Consider the following 23,361-nt stretch of genomic DNA (forward strand, 5'->3'; position numbering starts at 1 on the left):
CAGTAAATAAGGCAGGACAGACCATATTGGCCCCATAAAGAATGAGGAAGGACATCTGGTTACAAAGGATGGGGAGATGGCGAAGGTATTGAATTTATTCTTCTTCTCAGTCTTCACGAGTGAATCGGGGGGCTTCAGTAACCAAAACTGCAGTGTTTATCCTCATGACACAACACAGGAAGCACCTCCATGGTTAACAGAGGACAGAATTAAAATTAGAAAAGAAAGAAGGATGGCGCCCTCTAAGTGCAGCATGTATGTTAAAAATATTTATTACAATAGATGAAAACACTCACATTTGAGTTGCTAAAAACCAGCATGTAAAGTAGTTTCATCCGCGTGCTTTCGGGGGATGTGGGTGTCACGGGCCAGTGGGGGGGTTCCTGGGATGTGAGTCCTGTGACCTGGGTCCTGGTAGCTGTTCCGGTGGTGCCGAGGGTCCTCAGAGCCTCCGGGCGGCCAGGATGTCGGTCATGGATCCTTCGTGGAGCGCCGTGCTGACCTGCGTCTTCACTTCCGGGAGCGGGGTGAGGCGGGCGGTGCTTCGCGTTCGGAGCATGCGTGCTCCTTCATCGGGCTGTTTTGGTGGCCATATTCAGTGTGGGAATTTATACCATAGGCACTGGGAGGGGTGGAGAGGTGATTGAGAGGAGGGCGGGACTATGTATAATGATTGGGCGAGTAGGTAACCATGGAGATGGGGTGTACACAATGTGGAAGGGGAGTGAAGGGAGACGGGGAGTGGGCGGGGCGGAGAGTGAGGAGGATGGGGGGGAAGGAGATATGCAAATGAGTATGTTGTGGTAAGAACATATATGTGTGTATATGGATCGTGGGGTAAGGAGAAGGCGGTCTATATGAAGAGGAATGTTGTATTGATCATAGTGGATGGGAACAAAATATATATATACACACACACACACACACACACACATAAACATATATGAGAAGGGAATACAAAAATGCAGAAAACGGTATATAATAAAAGAGGTATATAATTATAGGGAGAGATGAGAAGAAATGACGCAATGATGGAAAAGGAATAAAACATGTACAATGTATATACGTGTGTAAACACAAAGAACCATCTATATATATATATATATATATATATATATATATATATATATATATATATATATATATATATATATATATATATATGATCCTTTCACACATATATACACATTTAAATGACACGTAAGATTGGGACAAAAGGAGGGGAGTGTGTTTCCAGACGGGTATTTGGGAATGAGAGGAATGTTATGGGGAATACTGGGAAATAAATAAAAAAAATAAAAAAAATAAAAGTGAAAATAATAAAAATAAATATAAAGATAAATATAAAAATTAAGATAAAAATAATAGTAATAAAAATAATAGCAATAAAAATAAATATAAATATAAAAATAAAAATGGTATGTGTTATACACTAGGGCTATGTGGATAGGGGTAATGGGTGGGAGACAGGTATACACTCACACTAGTGTACGGATATAACCATACACGTGTTCCATGTAGACTGTAAGTTAATGGGGTAGTGACTAGATGATGGATAAAACAATGAATGAGACAACAGGTAGGACAATGGATGAAACAATACAAGGTGAATTGAGATGAGATGATGTGATGAGGCAGGGATGTGGTTGGGGTCACAGCAAAATGTTAATTTCGATGCCTTCATTGAGCCTAAAGTGTCTAGTGTGAATATCCAGTAGTTTTCTCTTTCACACAACCTTTTGTAGCATTCAGTGGTAGGGAGGGTGGGTGGAGTAGACTCAATAACCCACACGCGTAGCTCTGAAGATGTTTGTCCATGATGTTCTTTAAAATGTCTCGGTACGCTATGCTTGTCAATGCCCTTCTCTACAAGGTTACAATGCTCACCAAACCTTTTGCGGAGCGGGCGTATAGTGCTGCCTACGTATACCCTTACCCACCTCATGGTACAAAAAACTGAAACTTAACACTAAGTACCAAGAGGATTGCCTCACCAAATGTAAATTACAGAAGATACGCAGAGACTTTGACGATTACAACTCCAACAGGATCCACTGTTGGAAAAAACCCAGACGCAATACACACCCCCCCAAAGTTAACAACCACCCCAATTGCCACACCCCATCAGGGCAAGAGAACCACACCCCGGTCCTCCTGATGGAATGCGTACCAAGGCCCACCACGGCCCTCTTATCCTGTCAAGCCCCCTCCACCAAACCATATAAACCACATAGGCCACTGGCACCTTCCAGATGGCCACAGCCTATACCCACACCAAAAGAGGACCATCATGGTCCACCACCCCCCGTGCCAGTTTCTTCCTCCAGTACACCCAAAACTTCCAAGAGTATAAAGAAGAAATCCCACACTGGCATCCTTACCTCAATCCCTTCCATACCGGTTACCCTCAAAGAAACACAGAGCGGCAGTGCCATATCAGATCACAGTACCTATGAGGATCCCCAGTCATCCACTCTGGATTTTGGTATTGGGAATGTACACACCACACAGCCAAAGATCACTCATGCATCTGGGCCCAACACGGACCACCCCAGTATCCATGCCATCTCATCACCCCCCATTTACAGTCCGACCAATAAACATATATCTCCCACCCCTACCCCCTCTTTTTTAGTGATCACCCCCCAACCCTGCCCAAAAAGAAAGCTCACCGACGAGGCAGGAGAGGGGAGAGACACAGACACAAAAAGGAGGGATAAATTGCGCAGACTGTAAAAATCTTCAACCTCTCTGATCGCACCTTATCAATGCCTGAAAAATCTCTACTAGCACGCGGGCTCACCTTCGACCCCACAGCATCTCCCAACCCTTTCACTCTCTTCTTGGATCTCAATAGGTTCATTAGAAATATCACCATCAAACGATATTTCAACATTCAAGACACTAAGAAAGGTAATGGTACCCCAAACATTACCCCAAACACTACTCCATATACTACTAATGACCACGCTGAATGCAGTACTACTACAGAAGACTCCTCCACCCCTAGGACCCGCAGAACTTCTAGCCCTAGACCAGTTAGAAGATCTCTACATTGACAACCAGATTGAATCTCTAACTCAACATCCATCTACCTCTTCACCCATCTTACACACTAATTTCAAACCGATATCTATCTTTTATCCCACATTTGCTAAAGGACCTTACGTCCAGACCTTCTATCAGGTTGTATATGCCGATATACTACGAATGTGTCAAATGTCCAACTCACACTCCAATCCACCATCCAACTTAACCCCAGCAGAACGCACGGCCCTTAAATCACTCACCAACAACAAGCAACTGGTTATTAAGCCCGCAGATAAAGGAGGTGGTATCCTAGTCCAGAACCGTGCAGACTACATGCTGGAAACAACTAGACTCCTATCTGACACATCCACATACAAAAAAATTTCCGGAGATCCCTTACCCAAATTCTCTATTGAAGCTCACGATCTAATAGATTGAGCACAAGCAGATGGTATAGTTACTGCATCCGAAGCCTCATTTCTTAACCACTTGAGGTCCGGGCCATAGCCGAATGACGGCTACAGCGCGGACCTCAATCTCCGGGAGGACGTCATATGACGTCCTCCCCTATGCACACGCACCGCGTGCACCCTGCAGGGCGCGCGGTGTGCGCGCTGTGATCACCGAGTCACGGAGACTCGGATGATCACAGATCCGAGTAAGGGGCCGGTCCCGGCCCCTTACCATGTGATCAGCTGTCAGCCAATGACAGCTGGTCACATGATGTAAACAAAAGCTCGGTGTTCGGTTTCGTTTTCTCCTCACGCTGACAGCGTGAGGAGGAAAAAAAAGCCGATCACGGCTTATGTCAAAGGGACATCGGTCCCGAAGAGGAAGGAGGCACAGATGCCTCATCTGTGCCTCCAAGTGCCATCTGCCAGTGCCCACAAGTGCCACCTATTAAAGCCCACAAGTGCCACCTATCAATGCCCACAAGTGCCACCTATCAATGCCCACAAGTGCCACCTATTAGTGCCACCTAGCAGTGCTGCCATCAATCAGTGCCCAATCAGTGCGCAACACTGCCACCCATCAGTGCCCATAACCACCACCCATCAGTGCCCATCACTGCCACCTATCGGTGCCCATCAGTGCCGCCTCATCAGCGTACATCAACGAAGGAGAAAAATTTACTGCTTGCAAAAATTGATAACAAAATATAAAAAAAATATAATTTTTTTAAAAAAAATTCTGTCTTTTTCAATTTTTTTAACAAAAAATAAAAACCGTAGAGGTGATCAAATACCATCAAAAGAAAGCTCTATTTGTGGGGAAAAAATGATAAAAATTTCATTTGGGTACCGTGTTGTATGACCGCGCAATTGTCATTCAAAGTGCGACAGCGCTGAAAGCTGAAAATTGGTCTGGACAGGAGGGGGGTTTAAGTGCCCAGTAAGCAAGTGGTTAAACATGACTTTACCACCTTCCGAAGGTGCACAAAGACCCCACACACCCTCCTGGTAGACCAATAGTGGCGGCCATGGAAAACGTAACCAGCTACTTCTCTATCTACATTGATCATTTTCTACAGGGTATAGTACAGAACCTACCTTCCTACATCAAAGACCGCATCCACCTTCTGAACATGCTACGATACTACTCCTGGGAACCCAAGTACCGCTGGCTCTCGCTAGATGTGGTCTCACTATACACGTCCATTCCCCATAACATTGGTTTACAAGCTGTACGACACTACCTCAACAATGATCCATCACTCAACCCACGTCAGAACCAATTCTTACTGGAAATATTAGAATTCTGCCTAACCCACAATTATTTTGAATCCCACAGAGACTTCTACATTCAAACACAAGGAACTGCCATGGGGCCAATTTTGCCCCCAGCTACGCGAACCTTACCATGGGTTACTGGGAGCTACAATATATACACAACAATAACCCATATGCGCCCCACATAGTCTATTACGGGCGCTACATAGATGACGTGGTCATTATCTGGGATGGTCCAGAAACCTCCATCCTACCCTTCGTCTAACACTGCAACAACAACACCATGGGTCTATCATTTACACCAGTCACAGACAATAACAAACTGGCCTTTTTGGATCTGGAACTCTTCCACTATGAAAACACCATCTGCACCCAGAATTATACAAAATCCACCTCAGGGAATTCTTACCTACACTTTAACAGTTGCCATCACCCACGATGGGTTAAAAACATCCCAAAAAGCCAGATCTGCCGCCTAAAACACAATTGCACGCACCTACAGGACTATGAAACACACGGCCTACTACTCAAAGCCAAATTCAAAGACAAGGGTTACCCAGACCACATCATAGAAGATGCCTTCCAATACTATCTCAGTGGAAACGCGAAGGACAAGAGACAAACCAGTACAGATGACACTACCCAACCTGTCAGATTTGTGACACAATACCACAACAGATTTAAGCAAATGGAAAAGATCTTCACCAAACACTGGTCCATTCTGCATGAGGATCCGCATCTAAAACCCACCATAAGTGATAAACCACTGGTCACCTACAGACGGGCTGAGAATATAAAGGCCCAAATAGCACCAAGCAAAGTGAAAACAGCACGCCCCACCGCCAGTGTCCCGTTAACCTTCTTCAACATCAAAGGCATGTATCAATGTAGGAAGCCCCTCTGCCTCACATGCACCCATGTTACACATAGGCAAAAAGACTTCCATCATAAGGGTAAACTATATGTCATCCCCGACTTCTTCAATTGTGGTTCAGATTATGTGGTCTATTGCCTCACATGCCCCTGCGGCCTACTATACGTAGGCCGCACTATACGTCCGCTTCGCAAAAGGTTTGGTGAGCATCGTAACCTTGTAGAGAAGATCATTGACAAGCATAGCGTACCTAGACATTTTAAAGAACATCATGGACAAACATCTTCAGGGCTAAGCGTGTGGTCTACCGCTGAACGCTACAAAAGGTTGTGTGAAAGAGAAAACTACTGGATATACACACTAGACACTTTATCGCCAGGAGGCCTCAATGAAGGCATCGAAATTAACATCTTGCTGTGACCCCAACCACATCCCTGCCTCATCACATCATCTCATCTCAAGTCACCACGTATTGTTTCATCCATTGTCCTACCTGTTGTCTCATTCATTGTTTTATCCATCATCTAGTCACTACCCCATTAACTTACAGTCTACGTGGAACACGTGTATGGGTATACCCGCACACTAGTGTGAGTGTATACCTGTTTCCCACCCACTACCCCTATCCACATAGCCCTAGTGTATAACACATACCATTTTTATTTTTATTTTTATATTTATATTTATATTTATATTTATTTTTATTTTTATTTACATTTTTATTATTATTTTTTTTTTAATTTCTTTATTTTTATCTTTATATTTATTTTTATTACTATTATTTTTATTACTATTATTTTTATTTTTATCTTCATTTTTATATTTATCTTTATTTTTATTATTTTCACTTTTATTTATTTTTTATTTAATTTATTTCCCAGTATTCCCCATAACATTCCTCTCATTCCCAAATACCCGTCTGGAAACACACTCCCCCCTCCTTTTGTCCCAAACTTACGTGTCATTTAAATGTGTATATATGTGTGAAAGGATTATATATATAGATGGTTCTTTGTGTTTACACACGTATATACATTGTACATGTTTTATTCCTTTTCCATCATTGCGTCATTTCTTCTCATATATGCCACACATCTCTCCCTATAATTATATACCTCTTTAATTATATACCATTTTCTGCATTTTTGTATTCCCTTCTCATATATGTTTACGTGTGTGTATATATGTGTATGTATGTATATGTGTATATATATATATATATATATATATATATATATATATATATATATATATATATATATATGTATATGTATATGTATGTGTATGTGTGTGTGTGTGTGTATATGTGTATATATATATATATATATATATATATATATATATATATATATATATATATATATATATATATATATATATGTATATATATTTTGTTCCTGTCCACTATGATCAATACAACTGTCCTCTTCATATAGACCGCCTTCTCCTTACCCCACGATCCATATACACACATATATGTTCTTACCACAACATACTCATTTGCATATCTCATCCCCCCCTCACTCCCCGCCCCGCCCACTTCCCGTCTCCCTTCACTCCCCTTTCACATTGTATACACCCCATCTTCATGGTTACCTACGCGCCCAATCATTATACATAGTCCCGCCCTCCTCTCAATCACCTCTCCACCCCTCCCAGTGCCTATAGTATAAATTCCCACACTGAATATGGCCACCAGCATAGCCTGATGAAGGAGCACGCATGCTCCGAACGCAAAGCACCGCCCACCTCACCCCGCTCCTAGAAGTGAAGACGCAGGTCAGCACAGCGCTCCACGGAGGATCCATGACCGACATCCTGGCCGCCCGGAGGCTCTGAGGACCCTCGGCACCACCAGAACAGCTACCAGGACCCAGGGCACAGGACTCACATCCCAGGAACCCCCCCCACTGGCCCGTGACACCCACATCCCCCGAGAGCATGCGGATGAAACTACTTTACATGCTGGTTTTTAGCAACTCAAATGTGAGTGTTTTTATCTATTGTAATAAATATTTTTAACATACATGCTGCACTTAGAGGGCGCGTTCCTTCTTTCTTTTTTATTGTTCCAGAGCTTCTTCTAGCTTTTATAGACTGGCTGCCTTCCATTTATTCAGCATCATTTTATCCTTACATGGACTAATACCTGAACTTGTTGTGAAACATTAACTACCACCACCAAGTTCCCCCTCTCAGGAACCCCCAACCCACCCCCTTCCCCCCACCATTTTTAGTTATATGTACTCGGCTACATCCATTGTGCGCCATATTAACCCCTTGACAGAATTAAAATTAGACTTGAGAAACTTAACATTCATAAATCACCGGGACCAGATGGCTTGCATCGAGGGTACTTAGGGAACTCATTCAAGTGATTGCCAGAGCGTTGTTCCTAATTTTTACAGACAGCCTACTGACTGGAATGGTACCAGCTGATTGGAAAAAAGCCAATGTAGCACCAATATTTAAAAAGGGCCCAAAATACATCCCTGGGAATTACAGACCAGTTAGCCTAACATCAATAGTATGTAAACTCTTGGAGGGGATGATAAGGGACTATATACAAGATTTTAGTAATGAGAACGGTACCATTAGCAGTAATCAGCATGGATTCATGAAGAATCATTCTTGCCAAGCCAATCTACTAACCTTCTATGAGGAGGTGAGTTGCCATCTAGATAAAGGAAGGCCCGTAGACGTGGTGTATCTGGATTTTGCAAAAGCATTTGGCACAGTTCCCCATAAACGTTTACTGTACAAAATGAGGTCCGTTGGCATGGACCATAGGGTGAGTACATGGATTGAAAACTGGCTACAAGGGTTCAGAGGGTGGTAATAAATGGGGAGTACTCGGAATGGTCAGGGGTGGGTAGTGGGGTTCCCCAGAGTTCTGTGCTGGGACCAATCCTATTTAATTTGTTCATAAACGACCTGGAGGAAGGGATAAACAGTTCAATCTCTGTATTTGCAGAGGATACTAAGCTAAGCAGGGCAATAACTTCTCCGCAGGATGTGGAAACCTTGCAAAAAGATCTGAACAAATTAATGGGGTGGGCAACTACATGGCAAATGAGGGTAAATGTAGAAAAATGTAAAATAATGCATTTGGGTGGCAAAAATATGAATGCAATCTATACACTGGGGGGAGAACCTCTGTGCGAATCTAGAATGGAAAAGGACCTGGGGGTCCTAGTAGATGATAGGCTCAGCAATGGCATGCAATGCCAAGCTGCTGCTAACAAAGCAAACAGAATATTGGCATGTATTAAAAACGGAATCAACTCCAGAGACAAAACGATAATTCTCCCACTCTACAAGACTCTGGTTCGGCCGCACCTTAAGTATGCTGTCCAGTTCTGGGCACCAGTCCTCAGGAAGGATGTACTGGAAATGGAGCGAGTACAAATAACGGCAACAAAGCTAATAAAGGGTCTGGAGGATCTTAGTTATGAGGAAAGGTTGCGAGCACTGTACTTATTCTCTCTGGAGAAGAGACGCTTGAGAGGGGATATGATTTCAATATACAAATACCGTACTGGTGACCCTACAATAGAAATAAAACTTTTTCGCAGAAGAAAGTTTAACAAGACTCGTGGCCACTCATTAAAATTAGAAGAAAAGAGGTTTAACCTTAAACTACATAGAGGGTTCTTTACTGTAAGAGCGGCAAGGATGTGGAAGACTCGTGGCCACTCATTAAAATTAGAAGAAGAGAGGTTTAACCTTAAACTATGTAGAGGGTTCTTTACTGTAAGAGCGGCAAGGATGTGGAATTCCCTTCCACAGGCGGTGGTCTCAGCGGGGAGCATCGATAGCTTCAAGAAACTATTAGATAAGCACCTGAATGACCACAACACACAGGGATATACAAAGTAATAATGACACATAATCACACATAGGTTGGACTTGATGAACTTGTGTAACTATGTAACTATGACTTTTCGACCAGACTGGTCCAACGGAACAAATCCGTCGGACAATCTGACCGTGTGTGGGCTTCATCGGACCTGCAGTGGACTTTTTCGATCGAAAATCAGATGGACTTTAGATTTGGAACGTGTTTCAAATCTTTCTGCCGGACCCAGTTCCTATCAAGAAATCCGCTCGTCTGTATGCTAGTCCGACGGACGAAAACCGACCCTAGGGCAGCTATTGGCTACAAATCACGTACAAATCTGTCGGACTTTGGTGTGATCGTGTGTAGCCCAGTCCGTTCGTTTGAAAGTTCGTCAAAAGTCCGTTGAAAGTCCGTCGGAAAGAAAGTTGGACCTTTGTGTACATGGCATTTCAAATCTTTCCGACGGATTTGAGTCCGGTCGAAAAGTCCGTTCGTCTTTATGCTAGTTCGACGGACGAAAACCGCCACTAGGGCAGCTATTGGCTATTGGCTATGAACTTCCTTATTTTAGTCCGGTCGTACGTCATCACGTACGAATCCGTCGGACTTTGGTGTGATGATGTGTAGGCAAGTCCGTTCATTCGAAAGTCCGTCGGAAAGACCGTCGGACCTTTGATGCCGAAAAGTCCGCCGTGTGTACACGGCATTAGCCTCCTAAAATGATAACAGAATTATTTTAGTGTATAGATTTGTAGTCAGTAATATTCATTATCCTGCACATGAACAAGTTGTGTTATTCTTGTTTATTATTTCAGATGATCGCATTTCAGTGGAATTTACTTTTAAATATTTCTTCCCTTAGAACCTGAATCTGCAAGCTTTACACCAAACCACCTGCTACTCGTATTGGGGATTATAACATTTGCTGTTCTATTGCTTCTTATGTTCCTGTGTCACAGGTAAAGTCCTAACATTAACACAAAAATCTTCCATAGCTATATAATGTTACAAAAAAATGCAATTTTTATTCATACCAGACCCAAAGGGCCTGGTAATGGACTGGGGAGGAACCCATGCCGTTTTTTTCAATAAGTTTTATCTATATTGCCGAGACCCGACAATTCATTACAGCCGCGATCAGTTTTAAATGCCTTTTTTTCCTTTAGAAATGTAATTTTGCTGTGGTACTGTTCTAAACATGGGAAAACTGCGCCACTTTACAGGCATACTAGGGCGGCACAGTGATGTAGTGGATAGCACTTTCACCTACTGTAGCAGTAAGAAGGGTTGCTGGTTCGAATCCCAACCACGACACTACCTGCATGGAGTTTGCATGTTGTCCCTGTGCCTGCGTGGCTTTTCTCTGGGTACTCTGGTTTCTTCCCCCACTCCAAAGACATGCTGGTAGGTTAATTGGATCCTGTCTAAACTGACCCTAGTATGTATGAATGTGAGTTAGGGACCCTAGAGTATAAGCTCCTTGAGGGTAGGGACTGATGTGAATGTAGAATGTATATGTAAACTCCTGCATAAATTGTATAAGTGCCTGAAATAATAAAATAAAAAAATAAAAATACTATAGACACCCCCCAGGCACAATATTTAAAGGAATATTTAATTTTTATTGTTTCACTTTAGACATTATTAAAATCACTGCTCCCGAAAAAACGTCAGTATTTAAAACTTTTTTTTGCATTGATACATGTCCCCTGGGGCAGGACCCGGGTCCCCAAACACTTTTTATGACAATAACTTGCATATAAGCCTTTAAAATGAGCACCTTTGATTTTTCATGTTCGTGTCCCATAGACTTTAGCGGTGTTCGTGTGTTCGTCCAAATGTTTTGCCTGTTCGCAAGTTCTGGTGTGAACCGAACCGGGGGGGTGTTTAGCTCATCCTTAATATCTGGTAAATTTGCCTACAGTAAACCACTTTTAAGGAAGTTGACCACACTGGTTAGTAGTAAAAAGGCTATGTCTTTTTGAAAGTTGAACACCCCTATACAGAGCTGATCCGCCCTATACGCACACTACGCAAGCTGCGTAGGGCCCCGCAAATTATCCCCGGGCATAGTGGCCGCTTTAGTTCCTCCTGCATCTTAGTGACATGATTGAAACTGTCGGCTGCTGTCCCCGCCCACCACCAGCAAGGCTTAGCTCTGCTCGGGTTGAGTTCTGCATCTTCTGTCTGCTTTCCTCCCCGCCTGTCAGCCCGCCCACCGTTTGCATTGCTTTAAATTACTTAAAGCAATGTCTAGTTTGAGTCCCGGCATTTTTGGCATCTTCTGTCATCGCCCACTGGCCCGCCCACCTTCTATCAGACCTGTAGAATATAGTCTAGGAAAGTGCTACAGGTGGTGGGCGGGCCAGTGGGTGGGGATAGAAGCCATCAAAAATGCAGAAAATGTCAGGACTGCATCTCTGACAGAGCTAAGAATACTAAAGCAATGCATGTGGTGGGCGGGGTGACAGACTGGGACAGAAGCAGACTGAAGATGCAGAGACTAAACCCAAGAACACAGAACTACAGGTACAAAGCAACTATGTTCTGCACTTTTCAGCTGAGCACTGTGGATAAGTTTGCTAAATAGGGGAGTACTCAGTGAAAATATTTGTAAAGTGACTGTGTGCTATTAGGTGAATTATGTTGAAGGCACTGTGCTATACGTATTTCCTTTTAGCTAACTATTATGTCAGGTTCACACCAATGTGTTTGCTGTGACTTGCATTTGTGTTTGTACAGTAGCCCATTCATTTAAATGGGCTGCTGTACCTGCAGGAAACACAGGAAAAAGGTCCCTGCACCTTTATGAAAACATAGCCGCAGGGAAATCGCATCATGCGATTTCCCACATCTAAAAATGTGCTGCATCTTCAGAGGCATGGGGGTTGCCAATAAGAATAAATGGCAGCCTTGCGTGTCTGTAAAAAACAGGGAATTTTGCCTACAGGTGGTTGGTGTGGAAATAGGTGCCATTTACACGCTGTCCTGCACATGCAACCACCCGCAACAGTGTGAACCTACCCTCTGGGGACCCTGGTGTAAGTGGAGGCTCTATGGGGACCCTGATGTAAGGGGAGGCTCTCTGGGGACCCGATGTAGGGGGAGACTCTCTGGGGACCCTGATGTAAGGAGGGGCTCTCTGAGGACATTGACGTAAGGGGGACCCTCTTGGGACCCTGATGTAAGGAGGGGTTTTCTGGGGACCCTAATGTAGGGGGAGGCTCTCTGGGGACCCTGATGTAAGGGGAGACTCTCTGGGGACCCTGATGTAAGTCGGAAGGCTCTCTGGGGACCCTGATGTAAGTAGGGAGGCTCTCTGGGGACCCTGATGTAAGGAGGGGCTCTATGAGGACATTGACGTAAAGGGGGCTCTCTTGGGACCCTGATGTAAGGAGGGGCTTTCTGGGGGCCCTAATGTAGGGGGAGGCTCTCTGGGGACCCTGATGTAAGGGGAGGCTCTCTGGGGACCCTGATGTAAGGGAAGGCTCTCTGGGGACCCTGATGTAGGGGGAGACTCTCTGGGGACCCTGATGTAAGTAGGGAGGCTCTCTGGGGACCCTGATGTAAGGAAGGGCTCTCTGAGGACCCTGATGTAGGGGGAGACTCTCTGGGGACCCTGGTGTAAGTAGGGAAGCTCTCTGGGGACCCTGATGTAAGGAGGGCCTCTCTGAGGACACTGATGTAAGGGGGGCTCTCTGGGACCCTGATGTAAGTAGGGAGGTTCTCTGAGGACACTGATGTAAGGGGGGCTCTCCAGGGACCCTGATGTAAGGAGGGGCTTTCTGGGGACCCTGATGTAAGGGGAGGCTCTCTGGGGACCCTGATGTAACGGGAGGCTCTCTGGGGACCCTGATGTAAGTATGGAGGCTCTCTGGGGACCCTGCTGTAAGGAGGGGCTCTCTGGGGACCCTGATGTAAGGGGAGGCTCTCTGGGGACCCTGATGTAAAGGGAGGCTCTCTGGGGACCCTGATGTAGGGGGAACTCTCTGGGGACCCTGATGTAAGTAATGAGGTTCTCTGAGGACACTGATGTAAGGGGGGCTCTCCGGGGACCCTGATGTAAGGAGGGGCTTTCTGGGGACCCTGATGTAAGGGGAGGCTCTCTGGGGACTCTGATGTAAGGGGAGGCTCTCTGGGGACCCTAATGTAGGGGGAGACTCTCTGGGGACCCTAATGTAGGGGGAGACTCTCTGAGGACACTGATTTAAGGGGGGCTCTCTGGGGACCCTGATGTAAGGGGAGGCTCTCTAGGGATCCTGATGTAAGGGGAGGCTCTCTGGGGATCACGGCATCATAAGTCAGGTAGAGGGCCCCTTAGCCGAATTTTGCTTAGGGCCCCAGGGAGGTCATGATCGGCACTGCCCCTATAATCCAACTGTAGAATTGCAAAAGTAATTCAATTTGATGGAGCACACAGGGAGTGGCTCCATATATGCTGACACATCTCCTGAAGAAATGAGCCATTGGTTTCATCAGTACCTTCATAAGAATTTTGTTTACAATAAGTGAGTGCTTAGCCCATGATGTGCACATAATACAGGTCTTACTTAGTGCCATTAGCCTACCTCTCCACTACCACAGGTGTCTTCCCCTTTAAAGCCTTGTGCACTTGACAGTTTGTGTTATGCGTGTTTTCCTGTTACACATTCCTGTGGTCACCTACTGGTGCACATTTATTTTCATCTCATTCGTGTTCTCTGTGTCATTTCTTTCACATCCTTCTAGCCTATATCTTCACTAAACCCAACCACCCTACGCTCCCTCATCCTTTCTCCTTCCAGTCAAGCACATCGTTGCCTTTACCAGCAGCTTAATGACCACTTTATCTACAGATGCAATGTGTGTATTGACTACAGCAAATTGTAGCAAAAGTCACCATCCATGAAAATAGGGGCAAACAAGGGGAGGGGGGGAGTCCAATATGAAGTAAACTGACAGATGGGTCATTTGTAACACCTATCATTTCACTATAAGCAGTGGCATCGCTAGGGGGTGGCTTTTGGGGCTATAGCCCAGAATCTGGGGCCCATAGCCCCGAGTCTCTGGAGGGATCCCCAAGGGGAGGCTCTCCGGGGACCCTGATGTAAGTGGGGGGCTCTCTGGGGACCCTTATGTAAGTGGGGGCTCTCTGGGGACCCTGATGTAAGTTGGGGGCTCTCTGGGGATATATACACACACACACACGTATATAACTGTATATACATGTGTATGCCCGCCCAAGTGTATGGCTTTCTTTACTACGCTGCTATGGGCTCTAGCCCCAAATCTTTTGTAGACCTAGCAACGCCCCTGACTATAAGATTGCAGTGTTTAATTTCATGCTTCTTCATGTAGTTGTGACTCACTCGAGAAACTCTCTACAGATACCAGACATGTTTTTTTTTCTATCTGATATAAAATGTAAATCACAGTTAACAAATCATGTTGTGATCTAATAATCTTTCTCTCTAGAAACCTTACACACCTTTATGAATCATAATCCATTATGATTCTCTTTCTGATGCCATCAGGCTACTTGGTCATTTTACTCTTCTCTATAAGCAAGTTCTTTTATTTTTTACTTCCACAGAGCAGAATGACCTTGACCTTGCAGGCACAGACACCCTTTTATCTGATTGCGACAACAATATACTCCATTCTGGAAACAGGATCTCTATTAGCACACTACAGTGGGAGAGATGGTGCCAAGCTTTAAAAGACACCTTAGACATAGACGTCAGCTGTTTACTGCCTGTGTTCCGTCAGATTAGGCAACCTGTCAGATTTCGTAACTGAAGTGACGTTCCATCACGGCCATCCTTGGTACACCCCACACTCGCCCACACTAAGCCTACAGTCTGAAGTCACCAAGCGGACATCTTTTTACACCCACCGAAATCTCGCATTTAACACTTATTTTTACCACTAAACTGAGCTTATATCGTCAAATACGGTATTTAGAAATCCGTGACACTGATTTGATGTGGAATTTTAAAAGCAATGGCAAGCCAGCTAATCTCACACGTTTGCTAATGTTACAGAACACTGCTTCTTTTAAAATTCAACATCAAAACAGTGTCACGGACTTCTAAATGCTGTATTTCACAATATAAGCTCAATTTAGTGGTAAAAATAAGTGTGAAATGCAGGAGTTCGATGGGTCTGCTTGGCGACTTCAGACTGTAGGCTTACTGCGGCTGAGTGCCGGGGTGTACCAAGATGGCCGTGATGAAACGTCACTTCCATTACAAGTTTTGACGGGTCGTCTAATCTGACGGAACACCTGACCAAGAGGAAATAATTTATTTTTCTGAAACAAAACTTTGCTAGTACCTTGCTGTCATATCCCCACTCCACATGCTTCTGTACAAAACACACAAAATAAACATATTTTTTGTGTGCTTTGCTAAATTTGCTCCACATATTGCTTATGACTAGTCAAAGTACGTGGCAGTCTGATTTTTGGAGTTCTGTGCCTGTCCTGCTAAATGCAGTGACATTCCCATTCAATTCTCTCTTGCATTATTGATTTATCTGCCCTGCTCTACCTGTGATATATAAGTTTGGCTATGGGAGACCTCTGTTAACATTACTTAAAAACCCAGTTCCACCTTGAGCAAAAAAAAAAAATAATGGACCCCCCCACAACTCCTGATAATAACAAAAAGCAGCTCTGAGTGCAATACTCAGTCAGCTCTTGCTCTTAGGCACAATTTTCTGCAGACCCACCGACTTGCTCCAGCACCAATCCTTTTCTGGGATAAATTACACTGGGAGTCATTCAACCCACTTGCTTTGAACTTAGCATGTTATGCCCTTGTACTCACAAGAGAATGTTGCAGAGAGCGGTGCCACTCAATTATGTAGCACTGCTCACTGCAGGATTTAAGATTCACCCAGGTAGAAAAGAGTGAAGAGGACTTGTAAGGTCATCAGACTGAAGGAGTGGGAGGAAATGGGTTTGGATTTGGGCATCAACCTTTTAAATATCAATATGCTATCAATATGCTGTTTTATTCATTTGTATTGTTTGCTATCTGACAGAACAAATAACAAATAACCATTACATGGAATTACATTAATTGAAATATTGTCGCATGTGTGTTTTTTATGTTTATTAGGTTCCGAGTATGGAAAAGGCTATTTCCACAAATACCAAAACCAGCGAAGAAAATATTTGAATCAATTGAACAGAAAGAATTATTGGTATGGCAATACATCTGATCTGTTTATTATTAAACAGTAGTAATTAAATAGAAGGTTGGGACCACCAATGTGAAAAAAATGTTCTAGTTTCATTGACCGCACACCTACTTTTCAGAAAGCCTGTGCAATGACCAATCCCTCAGGCATCCTCAGGGAGACACATCCACTTAAAGCGAAGTTCAACCCAAAAGTGGAGCTTCCACCTAATTTCTTCCTCCCCCCTCCAGTGTCACATTTGGCACCTTTCAGGGGGAGGGGACCTGTTTTTGACAGGTCCCCTTCCCCACTTCCGGGAGACTGGGTCGCTGCCCGGTTTCCCAGAAGTTTGGCCCCCTCCTCCTTCCTCCATCGCTGGGCCAATCAGAAACCACAGCACGCTTTGCGCATGCGCAGCAGGGAACTGGGTGTGAAGGGGAAAGGCTTCACTGCCGGGTTCCCTTACCTGGAATGACAGCTGGGGTGCTGACATCATGGGCTCCCTGGACAGGTAAGTGTCCATATTGTAGAAGTCATCAGCTACAGTATTTGTAGCTGCTGACTTTTAATTTTTTTCCCGAGTAGGATCACCGCTTTAAGCCAGCCATAGGCAGTACGAATCATGGCCAGTTCAGCAGGACCGGCTGAGATGCGAACCATGCATGGGAGGTTGATTGTACCCGAGTCGATTGATCAAGCTTGTTGGAAAACTGCCTGTTGGATTTTTCATGCGTTTATATTGCTGCTGGCAATAATCACTGTGTGTTCTCCCCGCAGGGACAGCTCCCCCCACCAGGAGAACACAATAGCTCTGCAGGAGGGAATCAAGCGATTTTCTTTACTGCAACCTGTGGTTCCAGGAAAGAAAATCAAATCATCCATCCTTAGAATTGGTCAGCACAAAAAAATTAAACAAAGGAAAAAAAATTGAAAATTTCCTATCAAATGCTTACTGTAATTTTCCTTTCCTGATGGACTCCATGGCAGCATACGTATTGGTTAAACCCGCCTACACTCCTCCCCTATAGGACCCCAATCCCATAAATCTTTTCTCTGAGCCAGAGGCAACGTTCCGTAACTAGCCTACTCAAGACACTGGTGGGGAACTCCTGCTGCCATAGAGTCCATCAGGAAAGGAAAATGACGGTAAGTATTTGATAGGGAATTTTCCGTTTTCCTGACAGACTCCATGGCAGCATACGTATGGGAACTAACTTGCCATACACCCAATGGGTGGGCAATGCTATCCCAAAGGCTTTCATTTGTACTATCTACAGACAGGACCTGCAAGCCAAATTAAACAGATGATAAGGAAGCAGACTCTACACAATTATGAGCCATAAACGTATTGATTGAGGACCACATGGCTGCCCTACAGACTACTTTGGGAGCCACATTCTGTGAAATTGCCCAAGATATAAAGATGTAGACATCCCATAATCATCCTAGATGAGGCACGTTCCTCTGTCCTTTTTGGCAAAAGAATGAACAGGTGTTTTGAAGCCTGAAGGAAGTTGTAGCTTTGTAGATATACCATCACAATATCTGAGGGATTCCTACAATTGAAGGAAGGCACTGCTGGGAGTCAAATCAGGATTCCCTGTTTACTAGACATGCGCTTAACCAACTAAGGCACAGCGCGACCTCTCCCACGTCTAAAGGATGCAAGTTAGAACTATAAAGGCTGGCCGAACAATTTCTTGGCTCCCATGAAAGACTAATGCACCCTTGGGGATTGAGTACAGCATAGGTAACAGCACCGCTCAAACTAGAAAGAACGTTACGAAAGTTCTCCATGGCCAGTGAATCAATCTCTGAGGGTTTTTATGCTGATGTGATAGCCAGGAAAAAGGAACTTGACCGAGAGGCCTTTAACGGTATCAGCCCTAGAACACTCCGCTCCAAATCCGGAGGGGGAGTTGAGAACACGAGGGAGACTCCATTTGGAAAACCTCAGTTTACTCAGAGGTCTGAGCCTAGCTACTCCCTTGAAGAATTGTTGGACAGGAAAAGATGCTTAGACCGGGATTCACCTGTGAAAACCGATAAAGCTGACACTTAGACTCTGAGGGAGCTGACTGATAGAGCCAGATCTAAATATGACTGGAGGAAGCCTAGAATATTTAGAACTTCTAGATCACTACATAGTCTGTGAGCAGCAGACATGTATTGAACAATCTTTGACAAGATTCTCCCCTAAACTTTGCTTGCGTTCATACTTCTAGTATTCAAAAGAGCAGAGATGGGGGAGCAGCTGAGGACCTCCAATCTCAAGAACCAGACCATCAGACGCAACCATGCTGGACATGGATGTAGAATTGCACCCAGTGACAGAAGGTCTGGTCTGAGGGGAAATTGCACTGGGTTCTGGAAGCTAAACTGTGCTAGCAAGGGAAACCATGGCCTAATTGTCCAATGAGGCATCGCTGCCACTACCTCCACAACCCCTGTTCGGAATCTCTGCAGAAACTCGAGGTTGACAAGGACTGGAAGAAATGCATAAGTCCTACTGCATTTCCAATGATCCATCAGGGCATTAGTGCCTAAAAAACCTCTGCATGTAGAGACCATTCATTGTCCAATTGGACTCTGGAAAGAAAGTCTGTTAGAATATTTGGACTCTGGGGACAAAAGCCGCTGAGATGTAGGCTTGATTCTTCTGAGTCCAAGACATAATCAGCTCTGCTTTTTGTAATAGGGAACAGGCTGTGAGTCCCCCTTGTCTTTTAACGTAGAAGACCGTCATAGTGTTGACTAACCTAAAAGCACTGACGCTCTCTTCGTTATATGGTGAAAGGCCTGAACTCTGCTTCCTGGCTCCCACTGCTGGAGACACCCTTCCGCAAGGGCCTTTTCTAGCTTCCACTTGACCCTTGTATCCGTAGACATCATAGTGCAAATCATTTTAGACACTGAAAGGTGCGTAGGTGGAAGAAGACAGGGCCAGGAATATTCTGCTCCAGAACATTGGGATCCAGAGCATTGAAAAAACCTGAGCTCTGGGCTCCAGCAGCTACCCTTTGTTTTGGGACAGTAGGAGAAGGACATCCACTTAACTATGCAGGCACATGCTCCTTGTTTTAATAAAGACCATCACAATTAATTAGACCCTGAAGATACACAGGGTTATGATGAAAGCCTGAATGGATGGAGCTGGAGATGGTCTTGACCTACAGCGAGCCGGAAGTCTTCTACAATGGGCACCTGAAAGTAAGCATCTTAGGTCTATTGGAAACAAGTCAATCACCTGGCTGGACCCCCTATGAATCAGGGACAATGTTTTCACCTTGAACTTCTCCTTGCTGAAAATTATCTCAGCTGCACAAGTTCCAAAACCGGCCTCCGCAAACTGTTCCTCTGACCATAAACAGTGGTGAGTACCTGCCCTGAAATCTCTCGCATTCAGAGACTAGCACGGCAGCACTTTGCAACATCATTGACTTATGTAAAGCATGGTTATATGCTTCCTTCATCTCAGAGTGAGGTAAAATCCATTGAAGTGAAACTAAGATCAGGAGGACTTCTGATGGACCATGCATGTCCCAAAAAAACATTTTAACATCCCAATAGTCCGAAGCCCAATCTCTGTAGCTTCTTGGATACCTGAGTTCAAGCTTTTAGAAAAGTTCTGAGGGGAAATCTAGTCTCCATACGATCTCTTCCTAGAATCCCGACCTGGTCTGTAAAAACGTGTGACCCTCGCACGCTCCAAACTTTGTACTCTAGACTGTCATCTTCCTATCAGGTGCTGGTCCTGAGGCAGGAACTGAACTTGCCAACTGTGGCCCGGGGTTATGGTGCTATCCAGCTGCCAAAAGATAAAGCTTCTTCAAACGGAATGCTATATTACGCCTGTTAGAGGCGGGATCAGCAAGTTCGGGCCCCAGCCATAGCACTCACTTACTGTAACTAACGAGAGCATAACCCACTCCACTATGCGGATGATGTCAATTGGAGCCTCACTATGGAAACCGACACCAGCTCCTGAACTACGGAGTTTCTGAAAATGCTCTTGAATACTGCATAGATATTCTCCATACACATTTTCCTCCTTTTCAACATGGCCACAAGAGCCCAGGCCGCCTTTCGAGCTATTCACTGCATCTTCCAAGGAAAAGCAACATGCTTGCTCAGAAGAAAGGTACATCTCACGAGCGTGCTCCGTTCATCCAAAATTATGTCCCCTAGTTCTGTTAGGAATGGGGAGAATAGAACACACTCTCTAAAGCTACGTCTCCACTATTGTGACCCCAAAGTCGCACGATTTAGAGTGTGACTTTGGAGTGCGACCCTGATACAATTCTGAGTGCAGCCCCGAACCAACGTTACAGTCTCTGGTTTAAAGCTGCATCAAAAATCACACCAAAGTAGAGCAGGAACCTTTTCAGGGTCACTGCAACTTTAAGTCGCATAAATTGGGTCGAGTGCCATTGAAATCAATGGGCTGAGACTCGTCTTGTGACCCTATGTGTCCAAAGTCACATGACAATTTGCACTGAAGGAAAACGGAGCCCAAGGTGCTTGCGGAACTTCCTCTTGCTTTGCAGGAGACTCTACAGGTTCTATTCACGTAAATGCACCCATCATTGCCCAAACCAAAAGGTGTTATAAGCGTAAAGAGACTCAAATCCCGCTGGCTCACTGTCTGAGGTCTTCATAGATGGATGGCTTGATTGTTGGACAGTTCCAGTTCTTCCTGGTCATCCTAGTGGGAGAACACTCTGCAATGGCTGTTGAACTTTGCGTGTGGCTTGTATCCACTCTTTAAGGGATTCCTGCACCACGTGCCTCACCAGAGATTCCATTTGCTGGAAATCACTATGCCCTTTTCCAACCACCTGGGCTTAGCATTGCTCACACAGAGATCCCAGAATCCTGCATCCCCAGCAGGCTCCCTCCTTGGAACAGCTGACATAGCGGTGGATGCGTAAAGGAGGATTTATAGCTTCTACTATGAAGGCTGGACCTTGACGGTGACCTAAGCCAAATGCATCTGGAAGAGGAATGTTGTGACCTAATGAGGTCTTTATCATCTTGTGCAGTGTATTGTCAATCTGACCTAGAAGGACTCAAAAAGCAAAATAGGATAGAAAGGAAATGGTTAAAAAAAACCCAAAAAGAGCACCCAGGTCAGCAAGGAAAGGAAAGGGTTAGACCCACCCTCTCATACCTGCTACACATGGGCTGGCCACAAGGGGGGGCAGTGAAACATCCACAGTATAAAACTGCACAGACAGACAACCTGCGCAGGTGATCAAATCATAGCAGAACGACACAGGCAGCATACAAGGGTGTTAGTGCAGAGCATATACCTGTGATGATTGCACGCAGCATTTAGAGAAACTGCAGCAAGCTGCCCACAGAGAAATCCCAACATCAACAGAAGTAACTGCTGATTGAATTACTCCACTGAAAAGATGCCACCACCACCCACAGTTGCACATGCACTGAGCCCCTGGGCAGGAGTAACCCAGAAGAGAAAGCAGCGGCTTGGAACGCCAATGCGCTCCAGATGCTATAGACTGGAAGACACTAGAGCCAGGGAAGAAAACAGACAAACAGAAAAAGCACAAACTGCTGCCCTGAAGCCCCATGCATTTCCAGTATTCAGTATTCAGATACCTTCATCAGGGGCTGAGAGTTGGATGTATTTTCAAAAATATTGATTCCACTGGAATGATTCCATGTTAAAGAAGCACTAGAGGTGAATAAATCCAATCAAATGTTGGAGGGGCGCCAGACTATAATGATGGATGAATTTTTTTGAGTGCAATGCGTGTACGGCATCAGAAAATGGAGGACGATGTATATGGGACAAGCTGTCGATGGAGTCTGAAATATGGGCTCTGTGACAGACGGAAAAATGTCCAAGTGTCCCAAGGTAGGTGTATCTTGGAGGCGTCCCAATTCGGTGTGTGGCATGCTGTCTTTTTCTCAGTGCTTCCTCAATCAAACCGGACCATGTAGGCTGATCACGCCGTACTTGGGGCAGATAGGGCCACCCGCTTGTAGCTAGACTATCTGGCCAATGCGCTACTTGCCTGCCAATGGCCAGGCTTCAGGTCTTCCAGTGCCTCTTCTGTTTGCCCACTCCATACCTCGCTAGTAGCTGAGGTTTATCGGAGTATTGTGACCTGTCTTCCCAGTAGTTCCCGTTGGCCGGTCCTGATCACGGTGAGGAAAAAACTTCAGGTAGTCCAATAAACAAACCGGTCCTTAGTAGGAGGACAAAAAAGGAATGCGGCCTCTTGCTCAGAGCAAAGATTTATGGGAGTGGGGTCCTATAGGGGAGGAGTGGAGGCGAGGTTAACCCATACATATGCTGCAATGGAGTGTGTCAGGAAAGCTTTTTTTTTGAATACTGAACGTTTCAGTCTGAAGTAGTAGGAGTAGAAGTAACTTAATCTCTTGGCATGAACATGATGATACATTGAGGTTGATTTAGTAAAGGCAAATTCTCCAGAGCTTAGTGATTGTGGTGAAATCTCACTTTGCAAAGAATACCAAATAACATACAACAAAACTATAAAAAAACTGAATTTTTGCTTATAGATGATTGGATGATGGAAGTCAGCAGAGTGTCACCAAATGTGCTGCTACTTCTGCAGTTCTCTTGTAACTTCTCTTGTAAAGTTAACAGCCTGTTTGCCCTTAGTAGATCAACCTCACATGTCCATATGTCTCATATATTTTTAGCTTTATTCAGTGTATCAAGACAAAAT

The 23,361-nt window shown here is 44.7% G+C and overlaps 1 protein-coding gene across 4 annotated transcripts in view; it reads left to right on the plus strand.

Annotated features, from left to right (window-relative positions):
• LOC141128851 (interleukin-5 receptor subunit alpha-like) overlaps positions 1-23,361 on the plus strand; it is a 205,732-nt gene that overhangs the window by 176,681 nt on the left and 5,690 nt on the right. For all 4 annotated transcript variants that reach the window (XM_073616423.1, XM_073616424.1, XM_073616422.1 and 1 more), the window contains 2 exons: positions 10,338-10,434; positions 16,579-16,663. In XM_073616423.1, the coding sequence (XP_073472524.1) occupies positions 10,338-10,434; positions 16,579-16,663 (182 nt within the window). The remainder of the gene's footprint in view (positions 1-10,337; positions 10,435-16,578; positions 16,664-23,361) is intronic.

The sequence above is a fragment of the Aquarana catesbeiana genome, linkage group LG02 (assembly GCF_042186555.1).
Source record: "Aquarana catesbeiana isolate 2022-GZ linkage group LG02, ASM4218655v1, whole genome shotgun sequence".
In the NCBI taxonomy this organism is placed as follows: Eukaryota; Metazoa; Chordata; class Amphibia; order Anura; family Ranidae; genus Aquarana; species Aquarana catesbeiana.